The sequence below is a fragment of the Diadema antillarum genome, unplaced genomic scaffold, assembly GCF_040938485.1.
Source record: "Diadema antillarum isolate AM-2024a unplaced genomic scaffold, OU_Dant_1.0 seq00001795_RagTag, whole genome shotgun sequence".
In the NCBI taxonomy this organism is placed as follows: Eukaryota; Metazoa; Echinodermata; class Echinoidea; order Diadematoida; family Diadematidae; genus Diadema; species Diadema antillarum.
Window position 1 is genome coordinate 123,508 of NW_027272473.1, and position 25,551 is coordinate 149,058.

General features: G+C 40.1%; 2 protein-coding genes across 2 annotated transcripts in view; both read left to right on the top strand.

Moving 5' to 3' along the window:
- The window catches only part of LOC139712366 (zinc metalloproteinase nas-14-like), a 134,146-nt gene extending 111,217 nt beyond the window's left edge, over positions 1 to 22,929 (top strand). Inside the window, exons 5-14 of the mRNA XM_071624197.1 lie at positions 457 to 535; positions 989 to 1,106; positions 2,006 to 2,184; positions 2,633 to 2,860; positions 5,246 to 5,386; positions 6,201 to 6,341; positions 9,749 to 9,895; positions 21,124 to 21,246; positions 22,328 to 22,447; positions 22,820 to 22,929. Coding sequence (XP_071480298.1) covers positions 457 to 535; positions 989 to 1,106; positions 2,006 to 2,184; positions 2,633 to 2,860; positions 5,246 to 5,386; positions 6,201 to 6,341; positions 9,749 to 9,895; positions 21,124 to 21,246; positions 22,328 to 22,447; positions 22,820 to 22,929 — 1,386 coding nt within the window. The remainder of the gene's footprint in view (positions 1 to 456; positions 536 to 988; positions 1,107 to 2,005; positions 2,185 to 2,632; positions 2,861 to 5,245; positions 5,387 to 6,200; positions 6,342 to 9,748; positions 9,896 to 21,123; positions 21,247 to 22,327; positions 22,448 to 22,819) is intronic.
- A 167-nt stretch (positions 22,930 to 23,096) lies between these two features.
- LOC139712381 (uncharacterized) lies at positions 23,097 to 25,314 on the top strand. Its single transcript, XM_071624206.1, has 2 exons — positions 23,097 to 23,190; positions 23,881 to 25,314. Exons 1-2 carry the CDS (start codon positions 23,113 to 23,115, stop codon positions 24,178 to 24,180), a joined length of 378 nt encoding a protein of 125 aa, XP_071480307.1. The 5' UTR covers positions 23,097 to 23,112; the 3' UTR covers positions 24,181 to 25,314.
- Positions 25,315 to 25,551: the final 237 nt, after the last annotated feature.

Below are 25,551 nucleotides of genomic sequence, written 5' to 3' on the forward strand. Positions count from 1 at the left end.
TCCCCCTCCTTTTTTTTTGGCATAAAACCACTTGAGCAAGGTTACAAAAGAACGAATGAAGAATATATACGTTTCTATACGAAACGTGTGTACACACATGCTATGTAATACATGATTATATTTATGTGCATTTATTTGTTAGATATATGGGGCGGTATTTACTGAAAACGAGTTTTTGGATTTGTCTTGGAGTATTGACTCTTTTGGAAAGATTTACTCTTTGTTAGAATGGAAGAACGGTTCAATCTAGAGCATACCTGGATTTGACAACAATAGTAGTAATAATGATAATAGTAACAACAACAGAAAGAAAGAAAGAAAGAAAGAAAGAAAGAAAGAAAGAAAGAAAGAAAGAAAGAAAGAAAGAAAGAAAACATGTAGTTACGCCTCCATCAGTAAGTTTCAACTTGATCTTTTGTATAATCGTCGCTTATTTTCTTATGTTTCCTACGACAGAAACGTCGAAATGCGCTTCGTGATCGAGAAAGTCTGTGGCCTGGTGCTGCCATTCCCTACGTCATCGACGGTTACTTCAGTGAGTAACTCTCATTGCAGTATTCAAAATAAGACTAATGTATTAAGATTTATAGTAATTTTAGTAAGATTCATAAATATGCTGTCGTTGTGCAGGTTTTTCCTCAGATTTTTTTTTTGTCTCGTTGGCTATCATGAAGTTCGTTTTTAGCTAGTGTGACCGACACCGTACATAAATCTACATCGTATGCCTACGTTGTTTTCATAGAACAGATTATAACAAGCTGGATGTTTCAGCGTATTCAACTTATAGAAAGTATTATAGAAATGTATTATACTTTGATTATGCTACGTATTATGTACATTGTATAATATTACGCGTGTATGTATGATACTATAAATCGAGGATCGATGTGGGGATAGTAGTTGTTGCAAACAAAGTTGGAAGTATGCAAATTCAGTAGGGATGACCAACGTGGTTTATGCATTTTTTTTTTTTTTTTGTCTCTCGCAGCCGACAAGCACAAGAAGCGGATCCTAGATGCCATGCAAAGATTCCACGAGATGACTTGCATTCGGTTCCGACCACGGACCATCGAGCGAGACTACATCCTTTTCACTCAGTCGCTGGGGTACGTCAGAGAACTTTGGAGTCAGAGTTCGGTCATCCTGGGTGTCAGACAGGCGCCATCTTATGTTGTTATATTCCATAAGGCGTGAATAGACGACACACCCCATGGGTGCCACCATCTATCACCCCCCCCCCCCCCACCCCACTCTACATTTTGATCTATTAGTTAACTATCACGTTTTTGATCCACGTGTCTTATCGGGAGTATACATGAATTTATGTGGCAATTAAAACATTGGCTGCGGTGTAATTTTGTTTGAATTTATATACAATTTCATCTTGTTTTGAAACTGTTTCTTTCTTGATTTGTGCTTGTCTGTTTATTTGTTTTTTACAACGTTTAGCTATTTTGTCTTTCTTTGTTTAATAATGGTGGTTTGTATGTATGTGTGCGTGTCTATGTGCATGTGCTATCAAAAAGCCTGTGTCTTCCAGTTTAGAAATGCAAAAATGACAGTGAATGATCACGATATCATAGACGTAAAAGATATAGAATGCATTCTCTGAGTTTAGACTGTCCAGTAAGACACTAAACCTGTACAAATTAAGCGTCATTATGACAGCAGTTCCATATTCAAGTACATGTAAATCAATGTCCACTATCACCTAGCCTATGGTGGCATATGCCATCTCTTCATTGAACTTACAAACATTCATAAGCTAGGGCTAAAGAGGTTTGCAATTTTCAGTCAACGATAATTGCAGTTACCATAGCAATAACCTGAACAAAAACATTCAAGCTGTAGTTATGTGCTGCGGTTCATGACACAGGGCATTGATCTATTAACCTGTGGGATACTATATAAGGTGTACAGTAGTTTGTTTTTTTTTTAGAGTGGTTCCCTGACGATCGCGTCTGTTGCTGACGATCGTGTTTGTTGGTGCTCGTCACTGAAACAGGTGCTGGTCAATGGTCGGTAGGACTGGTGGTCGTCAGAAGATCTCGCTGTCGGGAACCTGCCGCGGCAGTCGGGGCGTCATCATGCACGAACTCATGCACGCCATCGGCTTCAGACACGAGCACAACCGACCCGACCGCGACGGCTACATCGAGATCTACTGGCAGAATATCAAGGAAGGTGAGGAGAGAGGTTCTCCCGCTTTAACCATCTCATTAATCAACTTCTTACTACCTGCACGTCGGTGTAGTGGTTACAGCTCTAGGGTCTTGCGTGGGAGGTCCCTAATCCAAATCCTATTCCATGCCAACTTAATTCGCGAACATGTTTTACCCACAATATCCCATTTGACAGGGGTGTGGCAATGTGGATTGTGTGGGTGCTGGGAGAGTAATGACGACCTGGCCATTTCCTTTATCTCTCACCCGGTAGCTTCATCTTTTGCATTTTCCCTGTGAACACTCCCTTCTTTCGAAATAAGCAACGCCAAAATAGCTCTTTCTCGCTTCTCACACCTCATCCCCAAATCGTCCGAACTACAATGTCTTTCTAGCATATTCACTTGCACATTACTATTCATTCTCTCTTGGGTTTTTCTCTCTCTCGTTCACTTACACTCTCTCATTAGGCTTCACGAACAACTTCCGGAAGTACAGCAACGAACACGTGCAGACCCTCGGCACTGGATACGACTTTCTGTCACTGATGCACTACCCACTGACGGCCTTCTCTCACGACGGCAACTCGGTAACCATCGGACCTCGCTACCCGACCTACCAGATCGGCGACGTCGGACACAGGGACGACTTCAGCCACATCGACGCTTACAGAATCAACATACTCTACAAGTGTGGCCGTAAGTTCTCCTCTCCCTCCATGCTGTCCTCCCAACATCCTGACCCTCTATTCACCCTACCCCTTCCCCGACCCCGGGGGGGGGGGGGGGGGGGGTGGGGGGAGGGAGGGAAATGGCACTAATTTCATCGTTAGGGCGTTTTAGATTCGATTGTTTGGGTGTAATGAGTTCAGTTACTCTCAACATTCCCATGTCATGAAAAATACAAACTCATACAAGTCAAGTGCATGCATATTTCCTTGTCTACCCACATCTAGTAATTTCTAATCTTTGAAACCGCAAATTAGGAAACATATCCGCCATGCCTTTAAATGGATACGAATAATACAGAACTGATATTATGTTCTTGTATACCGGGTTCGTACACCAGAAAATTTTACAGGAAAATGGCGTTGGGAAAAAAAAGCATTTTAAGAGAAAGCTTATCGTAACACTCTTACAGTGCAATTATAGTTCCATTATTTCTTCTTTTTTTTTTCAATTTTTGTAAGTACGATTATTGTTCCAGCTGATTGAATTTCCATCACACCATTCATGCCATTACCCGAATAAATTGCTTGACGTAACGGCATCGGGGTCTATAGCGTTTAGTCGTTGTTCATTCGATCGTATTTCACAGACATAATACTTTGCCACAGTTTACTCTGTCATTACTCTCAATTCAACTTTAAGGTATGGGCTTTTTTTACATTGTATAGTAATTATTTGTTCATGCAAGTGCATTATACAATAATTGATCTATGAGTATTAAGTCATTGTTCTTTGGCGTTATGTGACGTACTTAAGACAGCAAACTGTCCACACTGAAGCATGTGGAATTTAGAAGACAAATTATCTTGTTTGTTATGCAATTGCACTAAACTCATACCGCGGAAGTTGTTAAGCATTACGTGGTGATGCCTCAGTATTGATTCTGCGATTAATTCTTCCTGCTCTAGTTGGCTAACTGCCTTTTTGTAATTTTCCATACACGTAGATACGCTTTCGTTCCTTCCTCCATAGCACTGTGTCACAATTATAGGCGAATTATTTGCTCTTTAGTTATTTTCTGCTGGTCACATTTTATACTCTTCATTATTAGCAAACGCATATAGTTTGGCGTCAGTCTTCCGCGTCAGAAGAGTATAAGACGGCTATGAAGTTGTCTGTTGTGCACTTTTGATTGTGAAGGAAAACAAAATAAAAAAATGTCGTATCCTGGGACGTTCATTAAGGTTATAATTATGGCGTGTGTTTTTCTTTCGGCCGACAAGTAAAGTGCACGCGACAGAAACTATGGAGCAGATTAGATGAATCGGTGGGAGCTATGATTTCAATGTTAGTATCTCTGAATTAAATCTCAACTTTCTGTCCTTTGGGCTGGTGTAATTGACAGTCTCTTAGGTCACGTGACCGTAATGTCTCTCACGACTTCTCAATTCGTCTTATGCCACAAGAAGAAAACTAAAAATGAATTAAAATCTTCTATACGCGTGAAGACGGACCAACGGAAGAACAGTCTCCGGACTGAAGTATGTCGCCGTGCTTAAAGAAATGAATGAAATGAAAATGAAATGAAATGAAATGAAATGAAATGAAATGAAATATTGATTTGCAGTGCTTTCAAAGATGTAGGAAGGTATAAACATGTAGGCCTACATTGCAATCACAGTCATGTTGAGTGCGACTGCCTCACGATATAATGTGAATAGCCTTGCAGGAGGTAATGTTTGTCGACTGTCTGACGCTATTAATCACACAGTCACATCTTTCTTCCTATACACGAATGATTTGTTTTGTCACATTCGTCGTGCGCTTTGTCGCCGTCATGCCGCTTCTCATTTCGCTGCTCCCGTGTAGAGATCTTTGCGCTGAGAGGGTGGTACCCCATCTTTGTTATATACTCGTCCCTGTATAGCAGCGATAATTAGGCCTATGTTGAAATGAAATCCCACTGTATTGATGGTGAAGATAATTCGGAACATGAAAATGATGATGGCGATGATGGTGATGCTTAAATATCATCGTTGTTAATAATATTTGTAGAATGTGGTACTGATATCATTACATAATTATAACTATTAAAATGATTTTCACTTTTTCATTTTAATATTATTACTACAACTATTGCTATTATTTTTAGTCATCATTACTATTATTATTGTTATTATCATCATCAGCTTTGTCACTACTACTACTTTAATAACGATAATGATAGGTAATAATAATAATAATAATGATAATAATGATAATTATTATTATTATTTTTATTATTATTATTATTATTATTATTATTATTATTATTATCATTATTATGACCGATATTGATGTTATTATTATTATTATTATTATCATTATTGCTGTTATCATTATCGTCATCATTATCATTATGATTATCCCTATTAGGATGCGAAGATACTGACCCTTACTACTGTCCGATCTGGTCCATGATGGGTGAATGCACCAGCAACAAGGAGTGGATGACAAAGTACTGCCCCTTTAGCTGTGACAGGTGTACCATCGCCCTGGCCAACGGGGACGGGCTAGGTGAGTGTATGGCGGTCTGGCAAAAAATTTACGTGTGTTTTACCTACACCGGACATTTCTATTGATGACGCGCTTTTGTTGTCGTTGTTGTCTTGATCGTCCTTGCGTTTGTTGTTGTTGTTGTTGTTTTCTCTTTCTCTCTTTGCCTTGTATAATGTGTTCAGTTTGTAAATCAAGAGATGGAATATTATCAGGGGTACACGCATTCATGTGTTTAACTACATCCTCCCTCAAAGGGCCCGCTGTATCGAGATTGCAACGTCTGCACTGATCGCGAACATATTATTAAGTTTATGACGAACGTATATGAAAGGTCTTTAAGGACCGTGAGAGAACTTTCACCTTTTCCCTCCAGGCCTGTAAACTGGCTGTATATTGCAATGTGACAACATTTATTCTGTCAATCTTTCCGTTGATGCGCCTTTGCTCCTTCCAGATGTTGCTAGAAGGGTTTAGTGTTTTAAATTCTTTTTTCCCCTAATAGTTTGCCCTAAAATTGTATGAATATGCAGTTATTTTAAATAACGATTTCTGCCGTTCAAAGTGAGTTATGCAAGCGTAAATATAGCCAGAGATACATCAGTGATTTTTGTTCATTGAACAGATGTTTATTGGTTGAGTTTTAGTGGATCGTGCAACGGCCCAGACTTAACTCCAAAGCAGTCATTGTGCTCGTTGGCTTACCGTGTATTACAACGCGTTTAGAATGTATTTCACGATAATTAGGGCCTATTATGTAATAGGCGAACACTGAGTAAGTGACCTCTCCCAAATCATACAACTTTTATCTTGTGTGAACAATTTCCTTCAATAGCGTGCATCGACAGAACATCAAACTGCAAGCGCTGGGCCAAAATTGGCGAGTGTGAACGCAACCCGCAGTACATGTTGCAGAACTGTCGCTTGAGTTGTAAGCAGTGCAGAGCTGTTAACACCGAAACTGGCGAAGAGGAGGGTAAGTGCTGAAACAGCTTTAAATTTGAACCTGAACCCGAACCTGAACTATGTGAATTTACGCCGCAAGTTTCGTGATGATAGCATGATGAGCTGTTTGTTCGTGTGAGAGAAGGCCGTCATAAAAATCAAGCTTCCGCTTGAAATGGTGGCCTCCTGCATTTGTTTTTAATAATTTGACTGAATGATTAATTATTTTCCAAGTGTTTGTATAATGATTATGACAATTTACGTATAATGTGTGATTTTTATACAATGTTTTCAAATTGATAATGGTTTTTGAAGACTTTTTTATTTTCGCAATATTACATTTACTTTGTGAAAGATGCAGAGATAAAATTCAAATGAAATATAGTTTAGTTTGGTTGTTGTCGGTGTTTTTTCCCCCGAGTATTGGTGGTGTTGTACAAGCAGAACGTTGTCTAAAATTTTTCGTGAACTGACATTAGAAAGCAATTTATATTAATCTCCTTTAAAAGAGCACTCTCCCAGAACAGGATTGTACAAATAGCACCTTGTCGTTTCGAATTCTTTCCTTAGAAAGCGATACAAATATTTGAAGAAAAGGAAAATGAACATTGTTTTTCCTCATGTGATTTCAAGTAAATTTCGGCACACTTGCAGTATTCGTAATTTATAGCACAATAGGTCACTAGAATCGCATGGCTGTTGTTGCTGTTATGTTGTGGAATTTTGAGCATCCATCCATTTTCATCCTGGGAATTACCCCGATGTCAAGCTGTGTGCATGCATCTCGTCACAAGCCATCCAGTGGGTTAGTTTAGGACCGAAAATTACGGTGTATAATTAGATGCTATATAAACTTGACAGCCCTAATGTGATTGATAATAAAAGGGTCGTAAATTTGTTAACGAAGGTATACATTGCCTGTATAAACTATGATTCCCTCGATACTATTATGCCCGTCGAGTGATATACTGCTTGAAATCTTTTAACTTGATCGGGAGATGAAGGTTATAACTGGGTCAAATACGTGGGTGAATTCCGAACAAAGAAGTCTCAAGATAGGCAAGTCGTAAGTTACATTTTGTACGTAAGTTTGCTCCAAATGAGCATTCCTTTTGATATTATTGTCCCTTGTTAATGTGCTTTGTTTATCTATGTCAATGAAAACTAAACGTATTTCAACCGGTTGGGACTGTCATTATGTTTTGTAAAATTTTAGTGATCAAGTGGATCTTGCAGAACAGCGACACCAACGTGATATTATGCGAGTGTATGTTCAATGTATCATATTCGTATATCCCCCCCCCCCAACAGCTTACCAGGATATGTGTGTTGTTGCTTTTTCACTCTACTCTAGCCACTGAACCCCCCCCCCTCTCTCTCTCTCTCTTTGTGTTTCATGCCTTTCCCTCTGTAGATTGTTATGAAATACGTGAATGTTACATCTAACGTGAGGGGAACCAAATTGAAAGCGAAAATGGGGACTTATAGGATGCGGCAGGGTATCAGCATGATTTCAATCATTGCAGGCTAAAGTGAATTCATCTGTGATTCAGGCTTCCCTGTCACGCCAAATATTTTGATACCCAACACAATTACATCCATGCCGTGCTAATGAGATCCATCGCGCCAGTAAACGCGTTTCGGCGATACCCAAAGGCCCAGAGGCGTTAATTTTGTAAAACAAAGCTGTGGTTGAGGAACCTGAAGTTATTTGAGGATTGATATCACTTCAGGAGCCTCGCTTTTATCCGTTTGTCCGTGCTGGTTAAAGAGTAATGACTCTGTGATACGGAACACCAGCTGCTCGTCGCAAGTATGATTAAGTTCAAATTTACACGATCTTGCGCTTTGTGCCTTTAGGCTCGTTCGCCCGATTTGTGTCACGCATCGCGTACATATTTGGAGTCGCCGGGGGAAGTTGGCGCATAAGAAACATGGCGCGTGTAATTCTTTTTTTTTTTTTTTTTTCATGAAGAGATGCGGGCGGGAGGGACAACGTAGGAAGGGGAAATTAGATCATGTTTAGATTCTGTTTTCCCCAATGGCTACTCTTAATTCGGCTACCATTACAAGGCACAGACAGGGCGGTGAAATGTTAATAATAATTATATTTGGTCGATATCTGCGTGAGCGTGCTTTCATTTTTTCCCCTTTGATGTTCCTTCTTCAATCCAATTGGAAAGTAGAGCAAGTGCCAGCATAAATGAGTCCATCGTACATTGACATAATTGCAAGCATATGGCGGGACATGTCTGCATCGGATATGTTAACGATATAATGTGATGGGGTTGGCTATTTTAAGGCCCAGGGTTCAATTGGATATGCCTCTTCTTCCAGAATTACTTGGGAGTGATGACATTACGGTCCCTATTGTCAGGGCAGCAAAAATGTCTTAAGCTTTTAACTCTACACCCAACCTCCTCTCCCCCCCCCCCCCATTTCCGTCTCTTTTCTGAGGCTGAGGCACTTTCAGAAATAATAATAAGAATAGTGATGTTCTTTATCCAGGGTAGCATCTTCAATGTTGTCACTGCTCTACCAGAGGGCTCTGCCCTTATTATTACCCTAGCGTTACCAGGTACCAGTTAAGTTGTACATCTGGGTCGAGAAGGACATGGTGAGTGAAAACATAGGTCCAAGGACTTTACACTTGGCGAGATTCGAACTCGGGACGTCCGATTGAAAGTCAGGAGTCCTATCTACTATGCCACAGTGCCACAGGGATGAAAGAAAAAAGTGAAAACAGATCGTGTTCACGTTTAAATTTGTCAGAAGCTGGAGCTGAAGTTTTCGACAGCCCATCAAAACCTGTCCATCAAGTTCATGTTGATTGAATCTGCATCGTGAATACAGAAAATGTGCAGGGGCACCAAAATGGCCGGTGTAATGGCGACTCAGAAAACCCGTCAACACGAACGTAGGAGATTGAGATGTGAATGACACACTGACCTACACCAAGGTGTAGGTCAGTGGAATGACATGATACAGGGGGCGCTGTGGCATAGTGGACGAGACTCCCGACTCCTAATCGGGACAAGACGTTTTTACCCACCATGTCCCTCTCGACCCAAGTGTATAAATGGTAACATGGCAACGCCAAGGTAATGATAATGGCAGGGCCTTCTGGTAGAGCAGTGGCAACACTGAAGAGGATACCCTGGATAAAGAAGACATTATTATTATTATTATTATTATTATTATTATTATTATTATTATCATTATTGATACTAATAATAACAATAATAATGATAATGGTATTGTTATTATTATTATTATTATTATTATTATTATTATTATTATTATCATTATTATTATTATTATTATCATTATTATAATGTCACATACACGTACTATATGCTGAGTCGGTCAGTCAGCCTGTTACTCATGTCTTCAATTTGTCAGAATGTGTTTTTGTGTTATTTCCCCAAATACACACAGGACTCTCTTGCACAGACGACAACACGCTTTGCTATGACTGGGCGACGTTAGGTGAATGCAACAGCAACGCAAAATTCATGAAGCGCCACTGCAGACGGAGTTGTCACGTGTGCACGGGCGGAGAGGGTAGAATAATTATCGATAACGGTATGTTTCGAATGATGCATCTATGTGATCGATAGATATATATCGATCGTTTGAGCAAATGGCGGGTGGAGGTTTGATAGGCTCGTCTGTGCATGAAAGCATCATGATTTATGATCGTTTTTTGTTTTTTGTTTTTGTTTTTGTTTCATTGATCATGCTGCGATGCGAAGTATGCCACAATTTGCTTGCCATGCCCTGAGACTGAATGGTATAATGTTGTTTAAAGTGAGTGTGTGTGTATGTGTGTGTGCTCGAGATTGAGAGAGAGGTGGGGGGGGGGGGGGCGAGAACAAGGCAGATGTTACTAGTTGTCTGATAACAGCGTATGCATCCACTGACGTGATATCGATATCTTCAACGACACAACGAATGAGTAAGTTGTCAAGTTGTGATGATGTCTGTTGAACTGTGTATGCTAGTGGCAATGGGTCAGCAATCCATTAAATGGAAGATACATTGGTCCAGTCGGTATTAATTATTCTTGGACACGATGAGGTATTCCTACAATGGAAACCCGCCACAATAACCACAGTGCAATGCCAAGTAAAGAATCTACGGTTCATACCTCTTTTGCAATAGGTTCAAATTTGCATTGAATTTTCACCTTGCTTTCCCGCTGCTGAACCTTAAGCTTTAAACCTTGTAATATCATTACAACGATTCTTTTACCATTTATGGGAAGAGGCTATCCTAACTTTTTTCCAAAATCACTTAAAAGTCATGTCAATGCTGCCCCGTTACCCCCTTTTAAAGCATCGAATCCCAAGCTGTTTCATATTCCTCCGTGCACATAAGAATCAAGGTTGACTAATGCCATATCACATTTATTCCTACTCGATTTATCACGTCCCCTCTTTTATCAGTAGTCAAGTTAGCCTTTCTTCAAGTTGCTGTCGTCGCCTATTATAGGCCTACAACTCTCTTAAAACAAGAGGTCACTCACATAAGCATACCGCCTAAACTTTGCTCACTGGTAATAATATTATGGAGTCGTCGCGCTTGTTTGGCAAACCATAAGTTGAATGAGGTATGCAGGCGAGTGCGCCTTGAATAAAGGCTAATCTTCATAGTTTGCATCTTTTTGTCATCATGCCATCCGAATTATTTCCCTCTTCGGCCGCTGTGGTTTCATGACTTGCCTAGCTTTCTTTCAAGCTGTAGATCCAGATACAAAACAAAACAAAACAAAGAAAACAAAAAAGAAACACCTTATCTGCGATGTACTTTTGTTTTCTGCATTATCCTGTGCTTACGCCACCTTCCCTCCAACGTTTTGCATGCCATCATTTCGCGCCTTTCCCCCCTCGAGAGCAGAGTCCCCAAACTGCCAGGACACCAACGAACAGTGTCCTCTCTGGGGCGCTATGAACATGTGCAAGGAGAACCGGCAGTGGATGGCCGAACGTTGTCGCCGAACCTGCCTCTGGTGTAGCCCCGAAGTCATCATCGTCAGTGACGACCACAGAGACGAGGACGAACGTGGAGGAGAAGGGGACGGACTTCAGCAGAGCGAGGGAGAAGACCTTGGCGGTGACGGTGAAGAGAGCTCGATGGCGTCACGACAGGGAGATGGCAGGCACGATCACGTGGAGGGAAATCCCCGTGGCAATAAACAGTTGCACGTTGAGGGCGAGCTTTACGGAGGGACTGTAAATGCGACAGGTAGGAGTCTGCTTGTCTTCATTATGTGTGTGTGTGTAAGTGCATGCGTGTGTGCTTTATGTGTGTGTGTGTGTGTGTAAGTGCGTGTGTGTATGTGTATGTGTGTGTGAAGATGCGTGTCTGTTTATCTGTCTTTATGTCTGTGATTTGTGAAAAAAAAATGCGTGCGTGACATGTCATCAGCTCAAATCATAGTCAACTGCACTATGTTCAAGTTAATCAAACTGAAACTGGACTTATTCAAGTATTTAATTTTCGCGGAATAAATTCTTAAGGGATTGGCAAAGTCAGTATCGAGAATGAAAATTAGAAATCACTATGAAATTTAGAGACTGAAATGTTGGAAATGTTGAAATTTGAAATATTTGTCCATACTCTGCAGGTTTGTCCAAACCTCAGGGATGCGTCGACGAGTACGAGGCGTGCCAGGGCTGGTCCGAATCGGGAGACTGCGCCAGCAACCCCGAATGGATGGCCATCAAATGTCCAGTCAGCTGTGGTCTGTGCGGAGACAACGGCATTGTGCCAGGTCAGACATTTCAGGGATTTGTAGTAGTAATTTGTAGTGGCACACTAATATTCACGGTAATGGTCAATGGATGTTGTGAATAAATGTAGGGTAAGAGATAGGTCGTGGTACTGGTCAAGGTAGTTGTTTAGGGTTGGAATGGTAGTAGATAAAGAAGTACATGGAATTACAGTGTTAGTGTTAGTCGTAGTAGTAGTGTTTGGAGTGTTTGAAAAGGTAATTATGATAGTGAGTGTACTATAGTTGTGTGATAAGGATTGTAGTGTAGATGGGAGTAGTTAATATTAGAATCAGTTAGAAGATGAAAGAGTAGTAGTAGTAGTAGTAGTAGTAGTAGTAGTAGTATAGTCATTATAGTTTAGTGGTGGTGGTCGTCGTCGTAGTCATCGTCATATTAGCAGTAGGTAGTAGTAGCAGTAGTAGTAGTAGCAGTAGTAGTAGCAGTAGTAGTGGGGGCCCACTTCCGAGTTTCATGAGCTAACAAGCACACAAAAAAGTCCTCAGCTCATCTCTCCCCTTCCACTTCAGGGTTTCTTCAGCTAACAAGCAAAAAAAAAAAAAAGGTCCTCAGCCCATCTTTCCCCTTCCACTTCCACGTTTCTTCAGCTGACAAGCAAAAATAAAACGGGGGGGGGGGGGGGGTCTTCAGCGGAAAAACATAACCTATACATCTATTTCTTTATTAGTGCCACTTACGTACTTCCGGGTTAAAAAGTGGGGGGGGGGGCAGAGTGATGACACCTTATGTATTCCTTTGTATGGTGCACAAAAAGTGGCGGGGGGGGGGGGGGGGGGGGCAAGCCCCCACGCCGTTCCGCCGGCCATGTAGCAGAGGTAGAAGTTGAAATGATAGGTAACAATGTTACTCGTAATTGATAGGAGAAAAGTAGTTGTAACAATTAAATCATCTGGATGAGTATAGGAGTCGTGAATGAAAAGAAAGAAGTATTAACGAACAGAAAAGTCGATCGTTAATACCGTTAGCGATTCCGTCATACGGAAACAACAGCACGAGGTTGTGCTTCCACTTCACTGCAGCAGCAATGCCAATGTGCACTTCCCAGCAATGTTTGATAGGACTTCTGAAATTACGATTATGAAATATTCTATCTGAGAGGAGTAACAATGACTGCCAGACGGTCGTGACATTGCAGTCTAATGATTTTTGCCGTTTTGACTCTGAAACTGCTCATAATTACAGTCCCTGAAGTTGGCTGGCTTATTAAGGAAAGTTCGTCACTTAACCGAGGGTTTTTTTAAATTTTAATAGAGTAGTTTACCATGATGATTTTATTCATATTTTATGCGTAGCTATGATGACAAAGGTTGCCCATGTCAACCGGAAACTCACCGGAGTCTACGTTGTCAAGGTAACATCTGGTATTATGGTTATTTCAATATTATTGACCACTTCACTCACACCTTTTTATCTTTCCTGTGAATTTCAGCTTGCGTAGACTGGCACTACAACTGCTCGTACTGGGCGACTATCGGCGAGTGCGCAGAATATCCCGCCTGGATGAACGAGAAGTGTCCCGTGAGCTGCGGCCTATGTGGGGCGCCACCTGGGTCCGACTTTACACCGGGTGCGATGGGCGAAGGCGCCCTCACTTGCTGCTGTGTCAGCGGCAATAGTTCGAAGAGACCGCCGCCATAGTGTGCATGAAGTTAACCTTTAACACACTCATTATTCTGTTCAGCTCAGAACAAGAAGGCGAAAGAGACAGTCCATTTACAGTGTGCACATTTAGTAAAGAAAGTGAAATGTTTTACTTAAGAATGCAGCTCCAATCCTGCTGCAAATTTCTATTATGGCACACCGCGAAACTGCACCGTATGAAGTTTCCAATGTATGAAAAGCACAGGTGTCATCATTGAAACGATGGTTTTAGTCGATATGATTGCGATATTTATCTATATTGAAGAATACGTCAAATCTATTCATGAAAATGTCATAGCCATGTGAAAACAAAACGATAGTGTAAAGTAGCTGATATGAAAATTGTGATTATGAAAAAAAAAGAGAGAGAGAAAAAAAAAAGACCAGCAACAAACAAACAAACCGCACACACAAACGCAAATCAAATATCGGAGCTATCAAAACAACGAAATGTATGACTTTTGTGCTGATCTAGTTCAGCTACTCTTTACTTCTGCATCATGACTGAGCTGCTAACATTATTATACTCAATCGCCGTTATACGCATGGACATTGTATATAATTTGGTTCTTAAACCGGTGCTCATTTCTTGGTGAGTTCCTCGTCGTTTGTGTCCACTCTGCCGAGATGGCATGCACTCCGGCCATCACGAAGGCGGACAATGGTTGACCACAGATATTCTGGCCTAACACCTCATCGTTACAGACGTCGTGGTCGTCGTCATTGATGTCGCATGATATCCACCGCATGGTTCGTAGTCGTTCTAGAATATTTGTAGCAATAGCGTCTGTGTCTTCGCGTAAAGTTGTGACTAAATCTAACATTCGTCCAATTTGACACTTACAATGACAATAAGTCTATTAATATTCCATTAACGCAGATCGGATTTAGTGGGAGTTGAGTGCGAATAACGTCAAATTTTGTAGCTAACATACTAGTAGAACTCAATGTACGTCGAAGTAGCTGCTTTAACTGTGTTCTTGTCATGAGTCTATAAGTGCATTGGAAACTTGGTCTGTACAGAAATCAAATATCTTTATCAGAAAATGTGAATAAACCTGGCATAGCCAGACTCTATTCTTTCATACTCACAACAAATCAATAAATATTCTCAAACTCCGACATCCTAGTGACTTTTTTAAAACATAGTATCCTCTGTGAATACTCGATTCGTATGGTAAGAGTTTATTCACTTAATCAACTCATAACGGCTTAACAGCGTGGAACAGCGTGTTTTTTTGTTTTGTTTTTTTTGTTTTTTGTCTTTCTGTTCAACTTAAGGAAGCCTACAGCAACAGATGGACTTGACAAAGTACTTAAATGATAAAAAGAAAGATGAGAGAAAAAAAATGTGCTTTGGTTTTTTGCAGCCTTTTTTTTAATGTGTGCTTGTAATATTCCCCTTTGTACTAACAAAGGAAATGTGCTCTCAGAGCTACTAGCCGTTGTAATGATACAAATGAGCTGAAACATACAGACAGATGTTAAAGAAAGAAAACAATGTCCTTTTTTTTTTCATCGGGAAGGATATTCAATTTAGCCGATAAAATCCTTTGCACCCATAGAACATCTGCATTCCAAGGGTCCAAGGGTGTAGACTCCTTTAGAACGAGTAGGTGTATAACCCCTCCGAACTCGTACAGATTTCACCGTGCATAAACCTTCCACTTCCGAGCCGTCCTAAATTTGCACAGATGTAATAGAGACGCAACATGTGTGTCAGCCCTTCTTTCGGCACAACATAGACATTGCTGCCAACATGTACTTATTTTTCCAAACTTAGATGTCTGTGGCAATTTACCACGCAATGCGCACAGATGATGAACATGTTCTGAATAAACTAGACTTAGAATAGGTAAAGAAGTTCACACAACACCACACAATATCAATCACAGAACCACAACGACGGAAGTAATACACCCTTATATGTCAACTGAGCCGCGTCCATTTATACCATGTATCCTTGAATCCCTCGTCTTCTCACAGATAGTTCAGTAACTTGAGCCTTATCGGTTCAGCACAAGTTCATAGCATCTGTCCTTTTCTCTCTCTTCTCCCGATTACACCCAAAGAATACGTTCCCTTTGTGTTTTATTATCCCCTCCCTCTCTCTTTTCTTTTTCTTCTCCAGTGGTCCCAATGTAAATTAAATTTAGGTTAAGGTTGATGTACTTTTTTTTTTTATTCAGCCAAGTAAAGAAAAATGAAGAAGATCCTCTGTTTTTTACTATTCACAGCTATCGATCAACGCCTCTCAGTTTGGCAAGTTTGTGCTGCATGTGTTTCATGCAAAATTTAACCTGGCTTATCCAGCGCCCTCAGTAAATGATGATTTCAATTAATAACAGTATAATGTTTCTGGCTTACTTCTCTAAGGAGTGGGATGGTTATTATACAACATCGGGAGGTTGCATGGATTTCAATGTATACACTTTTTTTTTTCAAACGCGTTTTTCTTTCTCTATCTTCAACGTTTCTTAAAAACTTTGGCAACGCCCAGCTTCCAAGAACTAATTCGAAAGAAACCTTTTTCTAACCTTTTATTTTGAATGTATTTTGTGCAGATAACAAAACGTGCAAGGTCGAAATATATGATGAACAGGAACTATTCGCAATAATTTAAAGCTGTACGACACTATCATGAAAGCGGAATAGGTCTATAATATGTATTGAAAAGGTTTAGAAAAGAGACTCATAATTTTAGTATTGTTATATGAAATTCACAACATCACATTTTCCAAGTCCGCGATATAATTGCACAGATTAATTGTTAATCTTTATAATCTAATAATCTATTTTCGAAACGCGCACGCTTGATTAATATATCATTATTCATTAATCGCTGCTTTTGTTCTAATGTTGTGATGGCTTTTCTTGTCTTTTTTATCTCTTTGTTTAATTATGCATTTGTTTTGAATAAACTGTATAATTAAGATAAGATTACAGAGCCGTTATTACGATTTCCCATCATTTTCCATAGAAAATAGAAGGGTAGATAATCAAAAGGTGTCACTAAGAAAAATACATACTCCGTTTTCATGTCATAATGTGTATCTATTATGTTGTTGCCCTCAGGGTGTCTCGATGAGAAGACAATCTGTGAAAACCTGGCTAAAAACGACAAGTGTGACCCGGAACATGTTTGGATGAGGGTCAACTGCCGGAAGAGCTGCAGCTTTTGCCAGCTGCCCGATGTGGTTCCACGTAAATATGCTTTCAAGTACTTTTTCTTCTCTGTACTGTTATACAGGGGCAGTGTTGGTTGGTTATGGTCAATTACACCCGAAGATTGTCTCTATTACACATCGTAAATACAATACACGCGCATGAATATTCACCTTGTGTGTAATAGACGTTCGCCATGCACTTTAGTAATCGGATACGGTATACAGTGATGCAGTTATGCTGTTTCAAATCTTGTGATACCATTCATTCGTCAGCTTTATTGAGGAGCATATTTGAATATCTTTTCGTTAAGAATGAATACACTCCAACGGTCAACACGTAGAAACATTGCAGTATTTGTAAAGTAATCCACAATAATTATCTTATCATTAATATACATGTAGTCACTTTTTTAGACGTGTGATTAGAATTGAAGAATTATAGAGATGAGAAGCTGGAGAGAGACTCTCAGAATATTTTACTGTTTTAATATAATGTTATATTAATGTTTAAACAACTTAATTGCCGCCCATATTTATAGCATGTATGGACGCTCAGTTCCGCTGCAAGGAGCTAGCAGATCGCGGGGAGTGCAAAGCCAACCGGGGCTGGATGGCCTATCAGTGCCCCCTCAGCTGCGGGGTCTGTCACAAGCAAGAGCGCTTTGAAGGTTAGAACAACAGAGGGCAGGAATGAAACACAACAAAAGGAAGAGGAGAAAAGAATAATGTACTAATATGTTTGATTCCCGAGTTGTTCACTAATGTATATTCTTTGTATACCTTTTTTTTTTTTTTACAAAGAATCTTTATTCACTTAAATATTCAGGTACAATATAAATGTCACATAAGAGACAAATCATCCAAAATTGACAGACGACTGCGAAACGACTACATAATGGAAATGCGATTCCAATTGATATTAAGTACAAAACCTTTAGTTTTCTCTGACATATATTCGTCTACTTTCTTGGCTTACTTTAAAAATTGACAAAATTATTTATAATGTAATGATTTCTTTTTATTTCTTACAGAAAAGTTTTGCATACAAATAAACCACGTTGTAACACTTTAGGTTCTATGTACGAACCAAGCATAAAAGCACTTCTGGTTATTTGAGTTTGATTCTGTAACATAATTTCCTGTATTTTAGCAATAAACCTTTGGGTAATATAACATCCCCCCCCCAAAAAAAATAATAATAATAGAATAAAATACACATGTGCAACTGTTTCTGTGGAGCTCGAACAAAACGTACAGAGGTGTGTGTCAGATAGTTCCATTGCAAAAAGTAATCTATAAGCACCATGTCCTAAGTAGGACCCACTTGCTGGTTTCAGGTAAAATGGGTGACCTGGGGCCCGTTTCATAAAACTTGTCATCAGTGACAAGTTGTCATAGATGTGACAAGCTACTGAAATCCTTGCATCTGATTGGCTGAGAGCAAATTTGTCATAGAAATGTGGCAGTTGTCACTGATAACAAGTTTTATGAAACGGGCCCCGGCGGAAATAATTTATGTCAGTGGTTGTTCAAAGCTCTTAATCTGGATGAGAAATCACCAAATATAATATACATTGTAAATCATAAATCAAATACATAAATCACCAAGTACATAATTTCTATGTGTCATTGATTATCATGAATTGTATCTGAATAATGTGTAGATACAATTCATGATATGTTTTCCTCATCATAAAAGGTGTTGTATCTATTAAGACGTTTTGACGATTGATTTTCAAGAGAAGTTATTGCCCCCTTTAGAAGTTACACATATTGAACATATTTGTCTATAATATTTTGTTTTCTCAGGAGACTAGGACTATTTTTTTGCCAGTTAGGATCATTATGCATAAAGGCTTCGTTGACTTTGTACACTAGTAGTTAGGTTGTGTTTTTGCCTTGCCAGACTGCAGGGACAAGACACGAAAGTGTCGCGACTTTGCCAAGGATGGGAAGTGCAGCCAACGCCCCACTTTCATGGCCGAGGTTTGCTCCTACAGTTGCGGCTTCTGCCGCGTCGGCCAGACGATTCGTGGCGGCAGGCTTCCACCTTTGGCGTCCACACAACAAGCGAAAACTTCGACCAAAAGGCGCCCTCACCAGTCGCTTAGATCGCGGCTGAGGTTGTCGGGCTCTCGTCGAACTTCCGGACGGAAATCGAAAAGTAATGACAACAGTCGTTGATAGCGCCATTTCCATAATATCAGTAGAAGGATACAATTCTAAGATAATTTCAAAGTCGTATTGATCTGATTTTTCTATGTCTCTGCTCGTCCTGCATCAAAGCTACGAGCATAAGTACTGAAGCTGCAGAAATGCCTGTACATCAACTCGTCTACACCTTTTTTACTACGGGTTCAAAACAGTATGGCTATAATGTATATCTGAATATTTTGGCCTGTTCGACCTATACGCAACTTCGAATCAACTAACCATTATCTAGGCAGCTTATCAGGATCATAGGGAAGAGTTTTTTTTTTTTTTTTTTTGAATGGGTGTATGATTGAGAACAGCACAAAGAATAATTATAATCATTTATCATGATTGACCTAGATGCGAATTGGTTTGTAATTATTTAATGCAGGTAGTACACTGAAGAAGTCACTGAGAGCTGTATAATGATAATTATGTGAATTTGACAGTGCATCATGTCTTTTGTGATCAGTCAGTGTTATTTCGTTGCTTTGTTTTTCTTCTCGTTTGTAGCAACAGCCATGTCGATGCGGATAAACATGTTATACACAATGCTGTGTCTCAGCATGCTGCACTGAAAGCTTTGATGAACCCAACCAATCCCACGCTGCCAACAATAAATAAAATGTCAGAAACTGTCTGTCGTGCTTTAATATTTCACACGATTATGTGCCAATAGAAACGAAGGGAGAGAAAAATGCTGAAAAAAACAACAACTATGTACCGCTTTCCCCAAATGCTGGCTCTAAAATTCTTTACCCTTTCATCGAAATTATTCCCACCCTCTGCTAAACTATGAGCTCTAGCAAAACTCGCATTAACATCCTGGGTTTACATTGGTTTCTAATGGTTGAAGAGAAAGCTTGCATGTCTGGAGAGGGAATTTAATATCACTAACTGCAATCGCACGCTAGCAGCACCTGTTACGATCTTTTAGAGGGTAGATTGTAGCACACAAAACAATAACCCAACTACTCCAGTATACCACTCTTCTCCCACTTCTTTGTTACTTCTCGTATTCCTTTTTGCGAGATGTATCGAGAATACCAAACAAATGTGGCGATGTGACCGCTGACTATTTTTGTTTTTGATATTTCATGTGTAACCATGGCAACCTTGGTGCATGTGTGTGTGTGTGTGTGTGTGTGTTTTACGAGTGTTACCAGCCTTGTGTTCTGATGCGCTGTGATGTTGAATAGCGAGGTGTTCGTTCTAGAGCCATTGTTACGTCATTGTTGTATACTCATTTACTCATATGCATCCGTTTGTCGTAGCTGATGTAGTTGGTTTATCTTGTCCTTGCACTGCATGTTGTTTTGTTCCGTAGAGATTTACACATGAAGGCAATTAGTTGTCGAGACGTCAAGTATTGTCAATAGTCTAATGTGAGATTCACGTAGAAAGCATGATTTTGCATATCAAGCCAGTGCACGTCGATATGAATACACCGGTTTGATGCCATTTGATGCCGGTCGATGTCATTGATATTGCTTTTGCATTTTGTAAGAGAATGAACATGAGGAATGTGGGGGCATGTTGAATCCCTGCCTCACGTAATGATACATTGACAGATTGGATAGAAGTTTTATATTCATTTGTTTTCTTCTTTTTTAGGGGGAGGGGGGGGGGGGGGGGTAGTATCTTAGGTAATGGAACAGCGATGATGAACAGGGCTTGTATGATGTTTTGGAACCAAATGTATATTCATCTCAAATGATATGACACTGTACATTCAAGCCACGTCTGGTGTCCCTCAGTAAGGTTGTTTATGAAGATTTTAAAAAAAGCAATATCAACTGATAACTAGGTATCAGTTTATATCACCCTTTAGCATTATTATACACACAAAGGAACGAAAAGAAAAGAAGAAGAAATGAGCCCATAACATGACAAAGATGTTGCAAGCAGGGGTAAGGTATTATAAAATCTCTACGGCGTTTTTGCGTCTATGTCATAATGATATTCCATTCTCAATTTCCGTTTCCCCGTCGCCGAAATTTACTTGTCCACCCTTCAGGCGAGTGTCGTGATCGCAACCCGCAATGCCCAACCTGGGCGGAGACAACGCGATGCCAGGTCAACGTAGGTTACATGGAGGAGAACTGCCGTCTTAGCTGCAACTGGTGTCCGCCAGAAGAGAGTAAGTGCTGTAAGAATAACCCATCAATTCCACAAAGGGCAAGACCTCTGGAAAGACCAATGACAGACCATAAAAAAAATGGCAGATTTCCTCAGCGATAATTCAGTTGATTTCCAATGATCTCCGATGTTTCTAATGATTCCTCTATAATCTTTCAGTGAATTTCAAGGTCTCTATATGGTCTTCAAAATTTTTTTAATGGTTTATACTAATCTTTCGGCAATCTTCCAGCAATCTCTCAAAGAGCGTTCAAGGGTCTTACTATGATTATAAATGTATAATTATAGTGTTTTAGTTATCTTTCGCCAACCTCTAAAGAATTGCCACATTTTTAGAGACGATTATTGATTTTTTTTTGAGAGAGAGATCAATGAGGAGTCATTGCAATACTATACAATCTCTCAGATATTTTGATTGATCTCTCAAAGGTCTTGAGGAGCATGCCAGATGAGCTTTCAGTGATCTCTCATTAGTCTTATTTCTCTCTCAGTGAATATTTAGCAAGTGTAGAGAACTTTGAGATAATTGCACGAAATTTACTTCTCAGGTCTCACAATAATCATTTTAAGGGATTTTTTTTAAAAGCCATTCCACATACTATTTTAATCTGGTCTCGGAGACTGCTGCGGAATCTTGCCAATGTGAGGTCCTCAGTGGTCTCTCACGGGTCTCCGTTTTGTGGAATGGGAGTCCAACGTACGGTTCCATCCCGTACTCTGCGGTCTGATGGCTACCCGTCATTCTCATTCTATGTTACGGCTTGTTGAGCTGGTACCTTGTTACTCCCTTTAATCAGGGCTCCTTCTCGAGGCCACGATTGTAACCTTACGAGTGGGATGCCCTCCATATTTTAATTTCCAGTTGGTAAGAGAACGAAGAATCAGAACCGTTGATGCATGACCAGAAAAAGAAGGCATCGTGCCTTTGTCATCTTATTGAATTTGACTAGGGAAAGCTTTCAAAAAGTCTGATGAAACCAGTTACAGGAAACAGATGGATACAGCGTAGATCATAATGAATATTGCAGTGTTGCCCTCCGATTCATGTTCTGTTCACTTTCTGGTGTATAATCTGCCAACAGGTTGCGTCGATATAGACGCTGGCTGTGAGAAATGGGCCCGTGCTGGTCACTGCCTGACCAACGAGGAGGGGCTGAGAGAGAGGTGTCAGAAAAGCTGCGGACACTGTGGGGAAGTGGAAGGTTGGTTCTCGAATGAGAGTATATTCTTCTTCTTGGGTCATATGGGGTCATTTATTCCTTTGTTCGTTAACTTCCTTGCACACGTAGTCAAATACAACTCCGTACTCCAACATATTTGATGGCAACGTCAAATCGTTTTCGAGAGCGACTATGATTATTGTATTTTGCAACTGATTTGTATTTTTAATGTGCCGAGGTCCTTTTACGAGTAGTCATTTCGATCGTATAGAGCTTGCTGCCATAGGAACTAATCAGTAACGGATCACTTCTCGATGTGGTATACATTGTATAAGCCAAGATGTGTTGTTATCTCTTTCCCAATCTGTGATCAGTAGTATCACCTGTTATATTGAGTTGTGTTCATCGAACCAGGTTTCTTTTCCTATTTCCCCAACAAAAATGAATTCCTGTACACGTATTATCTTACAGTCATCTTTCCAGCTGGAACTACAGCAGGACCGGCAGGAAATAGAAAGATGTAGGACTATGTGCTGATTAACGAGTTTGTTGGTTAATTTGTTTTTTTATTTTATTTATATAATATAATATTATGTGCATAATCTGCTCTCCCACTTGTTTTTCTACGTCCACCAGAATGCCGCGATATCCACCGGAAGTGTCGCGCCTGGTCCAAAGAGAGTTGGTGCAGTCGGAACCCTCTCTTCATGAGGAAATTTTGCGCGCCAAGCTGCGGCCTGTGTGATGACAATCGCCCCATCAATAACCACACTGTCGTCATTTCTGTAAGTTTCAATTTGCTCCATTATTAAAGCATTGCTTGTTGCTTATTTTGTGTTCCGTTGTTTTCATGAAATTCTAGTTCAAAGTAAATATATCACACTCAGTTTGGAGTCTGTGGTTTCTTCGTTTTCCCTCATAATAAAAGGACACTCATTTTCATTTAGTTTATATAGTCCCGTCGTCATTGTAGAGACATCAGCGTTTGACAAAAGAAAAGCAAACAAACGTGCCCCTGGTGCGTATTACAACCGCCACTTCCATGTTTCGTTTTGTTTTTGTTTTTGTTTTTGTCTTCATGTCCTTGACATGGCAAGGGAGAGCTGCATACTTCACACCAAGAAACGTTCGATTTCTTGGGATATATAACTATATAAGCTATGATCCACGGTCAAAATCTCCGACATGTGGCAAGTGGTGTCAAATTTGTAGACGAGTGGGTGTGGGGCGTTTTGATCGTTCAAACGAAAAAGATTTCAACTATAGGGAATCCACTTTGACCAAAATGAAAGAATCGGTAGCAGTAAGGCAAGTTGGGATAATGGCGTAAAGATAATGTTCTACTCTTAAAAGCTGCGCCTTTAGCATGCATACTTGAGATTGGATTTAAGTGTACCATGAACTCTCACGGTCAACACTGTGAGGACATTTCACTCTCCTTACCATCAGCTACTGTATATCATTGATCACTGTAGGCACAGCAACGGCAGCAGCAGGGCGAAGGAGGGCAGCAGGTGGTGACGGGAGGGGCGACGGGCGACGGAGCAAATGGTAATGGGGTGGAGGACCTACTGACGATCCCGGAGGGGGAGCTAACGCCGAAGCAGCTGAAGGCGCTGAAGAAGGCCCAGAAACAGCGGCGCCTGGAAGAGAAGCGGAGAAAGAAGCAGATGCAGGCCGCAAAGAAAGCCGCCAAGCAGGCGGCCAAAAACAGGAACAACCTGCCACGGCGAGAACCCATTCGGGAGGATCTGGACGAAACCGCGCTAGTATGAACGATGGACACTGGTTAACTCCTGATTGCTTAAAACCCCTGAAATATTCTCTTCTACTAGAATAATGATATACGTATGGCTGATCTTCCTGCTTGTCATGCAAGTATAAAACTTCTTGCGCGGCGTGACAGGACTAAGTTATGTATATTGTACAAAGCCGCACGATAATTTTTACTTAAACAATTGTGTTGAATTGTCAGATGTTGAGGGATTTTGACTATCATAAAGAGGACAGGCGGCTGTGAAAACCTCGCAGACGTGCATATAAGAACCTGTCCCAAGTTCTTTGGATTGCTCGCAAGGAAAGTCATCAGGAGTGACTTAGATTTGAGGAAATTGAAGGGTGTCACAGTCAGCCTTCTTTTTGTTTTTTGTTTCGATATATTTTTTTGGTTGCTTTGTTTTCTTTGCTTTCGTTATGACTAGCAACACGGTGCTTTTCAGTGCCAGTGATTGTGCACAGCAATACCGATGACGAAGTGAAAGCTGAGAGAATACTGACACCTTCTCATATACACATCTGTGCAATTTAATTTCGCACTCGACAAACGAAAGACCGATAAAGACTTTGAAACGTATTTGGTTTACAGAACGGTATTTTCATATCATTGAGATTTAGTAGGCATTATAAAATGTCGTACTTTAAGTAAACTATGTACACATAGCTACATGTATAGTGTACGCTATAATGATATGAAGCTCGAAACGGATTATCGATTGTCAAGATTCTACGATATTCGTTGCGTTTTTATTGTGGTTTGATTTATTTTTTTCTATAGCGAAAGCATCATCATAGAGCTTGATATCCTTGTTATCATCAGCCGATACTACATGTACAATAAATATTGGTGCATACACTCATACGGGTTGCAATGGTCTAATATTGCTGGTTGGTATTCTAGCTATTGCTGATTTTTATGCGCGCTAACTCTTTTTGTTGCTTCGTTTTGTTGTGTTATGCTGGTTCGTGAAATTGAGTACAAAGTTCACTGCCTTTTTTTTTAAATTCCCTGAAACAGCACAAATGAATGAAAGAAAGAATTTGAGGGAGGAGAGAGAAAATGTATGCCTTCAAGCCTTTTGTAAAGTTAAAAGTAGAAACAAGCCGCAATTCTTTCAGAGTCATCCTTCAGAGAAACACGAAATAAGTGTTGCAGTATTTGCATGTTGCATGAACAATCCTCACCAAGTATATGCAGGGGGGGGGGGGATTGGAAGAATGTGTCGTTCTATTTCTCGTGTATCCACCATACAAACACCATTTTATGCTGTATCCTGTTTCCCTTCTTTTGTTTTTTTTATATATATTTTTTTGGTATACATTGTTAGGATGTAGCAGTAAGATCCAGTTTTTACCTTATTTATCCTAGC

Bases quoted from the DNA above. Each gene is read 5' to 3' on its own strand.
- LOC139712381 (XM_071624206.1), top strand. From the start codon at position 23,113: ATGAGGAAATTTTGCGCGCCAAGCTGCGGCCTGTGTGATGACAATCGC. The intron at 23,191-23,880 runs GTAAGTTTCAAT...TGATCACTGTAG, and splicing joins ACCACACTGTCGTCATTTCT to GCACAGCAACGGCAGCAGCA.